This window comes from Guillardia theta (genome assembly GCF_000315625.1).
Source record: "Guillardia theta CCMP2712 unplaced genomic scaffold GUITHscaffold_110, whole genome shotgun sequence".
NCBI lineage: Eukaryota > Cryptophyceae > Pyrenomonadales > Geminigeraceae > Guillardia > Guillardia theta.
Genome location: NW_005434564.1, coordinates 163,823 through 170,686, shown reverse-complemented (window position 1 = coordinate 170,686; position 6,864 = coordinate 163,823). Strand labels below are relative to the sequence as shown.

The following is a 6,864-nucleotide window of genomic DNA, read 5'->3' as shown; positions in this document are numbered from 1 at the left end:
AGGACCTTCTCAGGATCTCCATTACACCCGAGGGAGTGCATGGCTGCGCAAGGGCCTTGCGATCGCGCATGGCGAGGAGCCCGATGTTGGTAGGGTGAAACCCGTCGACGTCCTTCTCAAAGGAGATCTCAGCCAGCAGCTTCTTCTCGTCGAGGTGCTCTGGAATCGGGAGCTGGACCAGGATGCCGTGGATCGACGAGTCGCCGTTGAGCTCCCGCACGACCCTCTCCGCCTCCTCCTGCGTCGTCTCCTTGCCCAGCTCCACCTTGACGGACCTGATACCGCACTTCTCGCATGCTAGTACCTTGTGCTTCACGTACACCTGGCTATCTGTCCTGTCCCCGATGATCAGCACCGCAAGTCCCGGTTCCACCCCGTGCTCGCTCTTGAGCTGTTCCACGTGGAGCTTCACCTCCTCCTGCACCAGCTGCGAGATCCTCCTCCCGTCGATGACGTTGCTGCTCCCCCCCTGTGACATGCTCGATGTCGCTCCTCCTCCTCTCACGACTTGTCGCTGCAGTCTCGCTCCGCCCCTCGGTGCTCTCCTACTCCACAGGCACGACAGCTGGCAACGTCCCTCTGCTCTAACCCAGCTGAGAGACTTCAAGGCTGCCCCACAATCTAGAACAAACCCGCACGAGTCACTTCTCAGCAAGTTTGTTGTAGCTGTGGTGGAGAGTTGGAGGGGGAGCAGAGGGGCCACAGGGGCCAGTTCACTCCGAGCTCCAATGATGATGAAACAGAGGCATGTGAGAAGGAAGAACAAGTTCATGTGTGGCTGTTGTACTCTCGTCCTGCGTGCTGACAACGAGGAGGAGGAGGAGGAGCAGGAGCAGGAGGAAACAGCAGGGCGAAAGTGTGTAAACCAAGGAGCAGCGGCTCTCGCTCAACACATGGTCTGTGATGTGGGAGCAGGAGAGTATGAAGTGACTTGCAGGGGATCTTTCCTCCTATATGGAACTGTTAGATCCAAGACATGAAGGACAGCATTGCTCTTGGTACAGCTTTGTTCCCACTACAGTCAAGCAAGCACGCAGCTATTTCTAGATGACCATACGTCGTGTTGTATTAGTCCCTTTCTCATCTGGATCCTCTCTCCTCCTCTATCTATCTATCTATCTATCTATCTATCTATCTGTCTGTCTGTCTATCTATCTGTCTGTCTGTCTGTCTGTCTGTCTGTCTGTCTATCTCTATCTCTCTCTCCTCCTCTTCCTCCCCCTGCGCTTCCTTGGTTTATATGTCTTCTAGGCCCTCGTCCCCGTCCCCTCTCAAAAGCATTGCTTCACAGACCTTTTACTCAAAGTTAAGTTAAAAATCAGTACGAGGACCGTACCGTACAATCAGGAGAGTCAGAGTAGAGGAGGCAGTTGACCCTGGCCGGGCCCCTGAGTCGCGGAGTGACTCGCCAGGCCATACTGCCAGCGACAAGAGACTCGACAGCGGCGAGAACTAAACCCAATCCTACTATCGTATACGGCGTGCCGGTGGCCGGTACCCGGCCCGTCGTACTATTTGGCCGGCGAAAGTCAGTGACTGCTCACTCAGTGACTGGCGGCGGCTGCCCGGCACGGTGCCAGTACGGCTCAGCTCCCCAAACTTACTGGTGTCTCACAGAGTCATCCGATCATGATACTACTTCACCTTCCGACTTACCTTTGCGCAAACTTGCCACCCGTGACCCGAGTCGGAGGGCCGCGCCGTCATGCCGGCTAGTATCATAGTATCAGTATCGCGCCCGGACCAGACGCGCCCGGGATCGGATCAGTGATCACGGTACGGTACGGTCACCCGGCGGCCCCGGGGGCCGGACCGGGTGGCCCGGGCCGCGGCCGCCGACTCGAGTGACTTCAAGTTGCCAGCCGGAACTTCTTGGCCGCCCGGGCCGGCGGCCGGCCGGCCTCCCGACTCCCGTCAGTCACTCGCCGCCGATCATCGGATTCGCCGGGAAGTTTATTGACAGGCTCAAAGCCTTCATGGCCCTTTCCGAGACTCAAAGAGGCGTGACAATATTATTCCAAAGTTCAAAATTACAGCGATCAATTGGCCTCTAAGATTTGAAATCATAAGTGACAGCTCTGAGAGTTTTAGCAGAAACAACCTTCAGGCTAAATCAATGTACTAGAGGAGACCTGGTACTACGACCTAAAATACTTATAATGAAAATTGTACCAGAAGCGTCTCTTTACAAATGATTTCAGTTTTTTTCAGATTCCGTACCGAAGTACCTGCCCCCCCCCCCCCCACCCCTATCCCTGTCACCACCACCACCATCACATCCCCCACCCCTCGGAGCCCCGGCATGATAGTCATTTTTGGGGTACGGATGACCTGACCTGTTTGACATGTCAACTATTCAGTCACTGGGGGTGGGGTAGTTGATTTCCTCATGTCCTACTTGGGTGGGGGTCCGACTGAGGAGTTCAGTCGTGCGACAATGTGAACTACGATAGCGCAAAGGAGGGGTACTTCAAGGTTTCCTGGTAGTACTTCGCACCTTGTAGTGGTGGTCCGGAGGGGGGTGGTTGGTCGTACAGGGGTGGTGGCTGTATTTTCGCCATTTTGAACTTGTTGTCCGAGGAACTCTACTGATACCACCAGGTGGGGGGGTGGGGTAGAGGGTGTGGTACAGTTTTAGCAAAAAAGGTGCGAAGGGGGTAGGGGTGGTGGCAAGCTAGTTGACAGTGCGACGGCGATGGGGACGATCAATGCAAAAGAGCGGCAGAAAGGAGAAGAGGAGGTGGCGATGGCGAGCAGAGGCAAGAAGGGACTCAAGTCAGGCATGTTCCTTGGAGGGCAAGTTGGATCCTCAGCTAGTAGGATGGAGGACTCAGCATGGGACCTGGTCGGTTGTTGTTTACAGCGAAACGCGCATCAAAGAATTCTAGCTTCAACCCATACAAACAAGCAGGTAGAATCTCCATTCGGCGTGGTCCCAACCTTTGAACAAATCTCCGTCCCGCGCTCGTCTGCTCACATGGCAAGCATGAGAAGGGGCTCGTACAGTGGCAAGGAGATATCTGGAGCACCACAAAATTTCACGTCGTTCCGTCGACTGAGTGAGATCAAGCTTGAAACGAAGAAGGACGCCGATCCGAATGGCAAGTTGACATTCAGCCCGAAAGGACTTCTCAAGCAAAAACAGGGGTTTGTGCATTTCAACGAAGAAAGCATGTCGAAATCATTTCGTCAGAATCAGAACGTATCAGCGTTGCACAATCTTTGGTGAAGAGAAATATCTCGGCACGGGGGATCCACGATCGTAAGGGCTATGGCAACATGCCGAGGAATGATTTTCAAACTTCTGGTCGTATATCATGTAATCTTGAGATGATGCAGCTTTTTTCAGGGCCTTGAACTCAGCGAGCCAATCGAAATGACATTCCTGAGTTTCTTCCCTTGTGGGCTCTGTTTCACTGTCAGAACCTGATGTCAAGTCGCGAATGTTAACGCTTCAATGAAGCAGGAAGAATCGCATTCTTGTCTGTAATACAAATCTTTTCAGATCGAAGTTTGCTGCATTCTTGATCCGCTGCACTCTCAAATGCGAACGATTTGTAAACGAATTTCAACTCTTGGTTTCAAGCAAGTCAAGATTATGTTCTTTCATCATCTCATACCACTCATTCTTCTCATACCCCTCATTTGTCTTCTGTAGCATTCGACTGAATGAGAAGGCTCTTCCGATGCTTGCGTCCGACCGTCGGACCGTACTGTAGGGCGGCCCGCCACCGTCGGGGCAAGTTGCCAGTGAACTTGACTGGCGCAGGCCAGTGCGCTGCGCTGCACTGATAGGCGGTCCTGGAAGGTCCGATCATAACATGCGATGCGAATCATCACGGTCAGTGTTCATGGCCGCTGAGTGAGGACTCCATGATCGGTGACTGAACGGTTTTCCTCCTGAGGTAGACTTACCAGCATGGCACTCGTTCAATCAATCATTGGCTTTGCCTCGACGCATGATTGGCAAGATTCAGCAACACAACTTGCAAATGGATACTCTCCTGATTGTCCTCGTACTGCTTTTTAACTTAACTTTGATACCGCTCTGTCTGTGTGGACATCGGTTCACGGTTACTCTGAAGCAAGTTTAGCAACTGGCAGACTCCGAGGGTCCGATATTGAGTACCGTACATGTGATCATGATGGTTCAACGGTTTGTACATCATGTGCCATCTTAGCTTCGTTGCTGGCTACGGTGTTCTTTGTAATTCAAGTAGAACACAACCTCAAGTTAGTACCGCACTGTCCGACCCGGGCGGGCCGGCGGCCCTGCCGGTGACCGTATCATTATCAGTATAGTACCGTCCCGCCGGCGTGGCAGGCTTGGCCCGGCCCGCCGCCGCGCCCCGCGGGCCGTGTCATTCGGGGAGAGGCTCCTCCCCACTCTTACCCAAGCCTGTCAAAATTTGACAAACCACTGATGCCGTTGAACGGTGAAACATGCGACGGGGAGGGAGAGGGGAGGGGAGGGAGAGGGAGAGGGAGAGGGAGAGGAGGGGAGGAGGGGAGGAGAGGGAGAGGGAGAGGGAGAGGGAGAGGGAGAGGGAGAGGGAGAGGGAGAGGGAGAGGGAGAGTTAGAGGGATCAGCGGCTAAGAGAGGAAAGGAGAATGAGACATTTTTTCACGACATTTTCCACCATGTTCCCCCTCCATGAAACTGATTCCTTGCTGGTTCGAAGGCGATAACATCTCAGGTCGGGGTGAAGAACATGGAGCGATGACAATGAGCAGTACACTGTGATTCTCCTTCTCCTCGTTCCTGCTCCTGCTCCTCCTCTTCCATGGCACTGTGCTGCTGTCAAGGCCGGAGGGCCCGGGCAACCAATCATCCAGTAGAAGCAGGTATGTAGGATACAGCGTTCTTCATCTGCCACCATTTTCAGCATGGTCATTTCACTCCTCACAGACTTCAGACGGACGGAGTCTCGAGTGTACACAGTGCAAGTAGTCACATGCTGCGGACATGACGGCTGGTCCTGACGTGCGACCTTGTCCAGGCTGTCGTTGCACTGCTGACGTTGTTGTGCGTGCTCTTCGCTGTGAGTGAGGACGGGAAGGAGGAGTGAGGGAGCGGGAGGTGAAGTCTGACCTCAGGTGGCTGTCAACGAGCTATGCGCTGGCGTCAACTACTCCACGATACCCCTTGCTGAAGAGGTTACTTCCCTCCCTTTCCCACCTTCCCTCCCTTCTTTCCCTCTCTCGCCTTTAAGTCTGTCTGTCTGTCTGTCTGTCTGTCTGTCTGTCTGTCTGTCTGTCTGTCTGTCTGTCTGTCTTCCTTTTTCTCAACGTTGAGTGTCATGCCGTCGGTGCAGAAAGTTTGCTTGAAGACCAGGAAGTCGATCTTACAAGCCCTTCAGTCAATCTGCACTGTGATCTCCGTCTTGTTGATAGGTGGAGGGAGCTATGTAATGTTGGATGACTCCCTGAAGTTGTTTCGATCCCAGTCTACAGGATGTTTCTTGCCCGGAAACTGCAGAGAGAGCACGAGTTGTTCCTGTCACAGAAGCTTGCTGACGACATACAGCATGTGAGTTTGTTGTTGGTGGGCTGTAATATTGCATGTTGCTGACTGACGTCTGTTGTTGTCGAGTCAGGAGCAAGAGTTTGTGAAAGCTTCGGTGCTGTCTTGGGGGAACGCGCTGGAGCTGATAGTAAACTGCCTGCACGTCTTTCCAGGAACCAGCGGGTGAGTTTGGGTAAAGACGGGATGATGATGGTGCTGCTGCTGCTCCTGCTCCTGCTGCTGCTCTTGCTGCTGCTCCTGCTCCTGCTCCTGCTCCTGCTCCTGCTCCTGCTCCTGCTCCTGCTCCTGCTCCTGCTCCTGCTCCTGCTCCTGCTCCTGCTCCTGCTCCTGCTCCTGCTCCTGCTCCTGCTGATGATGAGGATGAGGATGAGGATGAGGATGAGGATGAGGATGATGATTATGAGGAGGAGGAGGAGTCGAGGGAGGCGGGGGAAAGAGGTGGAGAAGACGGTAGTGGAGAGGAGGGAGAGGAGGTGGAGGAGGAGGAGGAGGAGAGATTGTTTCGTATCGCTCACCGAGTTTGATAAGATCGGTTGCTTTCTACGTCAACTCCAAGAAGTTGTTTTACAGCGTCGAGTCTCTCCTTTGCGTCGTCACCTTGCTTCGCCTTTACGAGCTCCTCCTGCTCCTTCTCATGCTTCTCTACAAGCTCACCTTGTCTCAGGTAGGAACCAACTGACTGCCTCCTTCTGCTTCTGCTGCAACTCCTGCTCCTGCTCCTGCTGCAACTCCTGCTCCTGCTCCTGCTGCAACTTCTGCTCCTGCTCCTCCTCGTCCTCCTCCTCCTGCTCCTCCTTCATCTCCTCCTCCTCCTCCTGCTTTGTCTTCCTCCTTATTCTTCTCCTTCATCTCCTCCTCCTCCTATCGTCCTCTTCACTTGCTGATGCTCTTTCTCCTTCTCCATTTCCTCCATCTTCCTCTCTTCTGACACGCCTCCTCGCGCTTTACTCTCCTTAACTCTCGTCAAGTTTTCCCTTTCCTCCGTCCCACTTTTCTGACTTGATGGAGCAGACGGACAAGAAGAATTCTGAGGTAACTGATGTGATGTTGTTGTTGATGATGGCGATGAGGATTGTTGTTGTTGTAATTGTTGTTGTTGTAATTGTTGTTGTTGTAATTGTTGTTGTTGTAATTGTTGTTGTTGTTGTTGTTGTTGTTGTTGTTGTTGTTGTTGTTGTAATTGTTGTTGTTGTTGTTGTTGTTGTTATTGTTGTTGTTGTTGTTGTTGTTGTTGTTGTTGTTGTTGTTGTTGTTGTTGTTGTTGTTGTTGTTGTTGTTGTTGTTGTTGTTGTTGTTGTTGTTGTTGTTGTTGTTGTTGTTGTTGTTGTTGTTGTTGT

General features: G+C 52.8%; 3 protein-coding genes across 3 annotated transcripts in view; 2 read left to right on the top strand and 1 right to left on the bottom strand.

Moving 5' to 3' along the window:
* Positions 1–478, bottom strand: part of GUITHDRAFT_158677 (hypothetical protein) — a gene marked incomplete at both ends in the record, with an annotated part of 3,298 nt that extends 2,820 nt beyond the window's left edge. Inside the window, one exon of the mRNA XM_005823353.1 lies at positions 6–478. Within this exon, the coding sequence (XP_005823410.1) occupies positions 6–478 (473 nt within the window). The remainder of the gene's footprint in view (positions 1–5) is intronic.
* A 2,217-nt stretch (positions 479–2,695) lies between these two features.
* On the top strand, positions 2,696–3,229 carry GUITHDRAFT_117427 (hypothetical protein; the record flags this gene model as incomplete). Its single annotated transcript, XM_005823352.1, has 1 exon — positions 2,696–3,229. The coding sequence occupies one exon, from the start codon at positions 2,696–2,698 to the stop codon at positions 3,227–3,229; it is 534 nt and encodes a 177-aa protein (XP_005823409.1).
* A 1,658-nt stretch (positions 3,230–4,887) lies between these two features.
* On the top strand, positions 4,888–6,206 carry GUITHDRAFT_117426 (hypothetical protein; the record flags this gene model as incomplete). Its single annotated transcript, XM_005823351.1, has 7 exons — positions 4,888–4,947; positions 5,001–5,042; positions 5,098–5,157; positions 5,316–5,394; positions 5,448–5,530; positions 5,598–5,689; positions 6,056–6,206. The coding sequence occupies 7 exons, from the start codon at positions 4,888–4,890 to the stop codon at positions 6,204–6,206; spliced, it is 567 nt and encodes a 188-aa protein (XP_005823408.1).
* Positions 6,207–6,864: the final 658 nt, after the last annotated feature.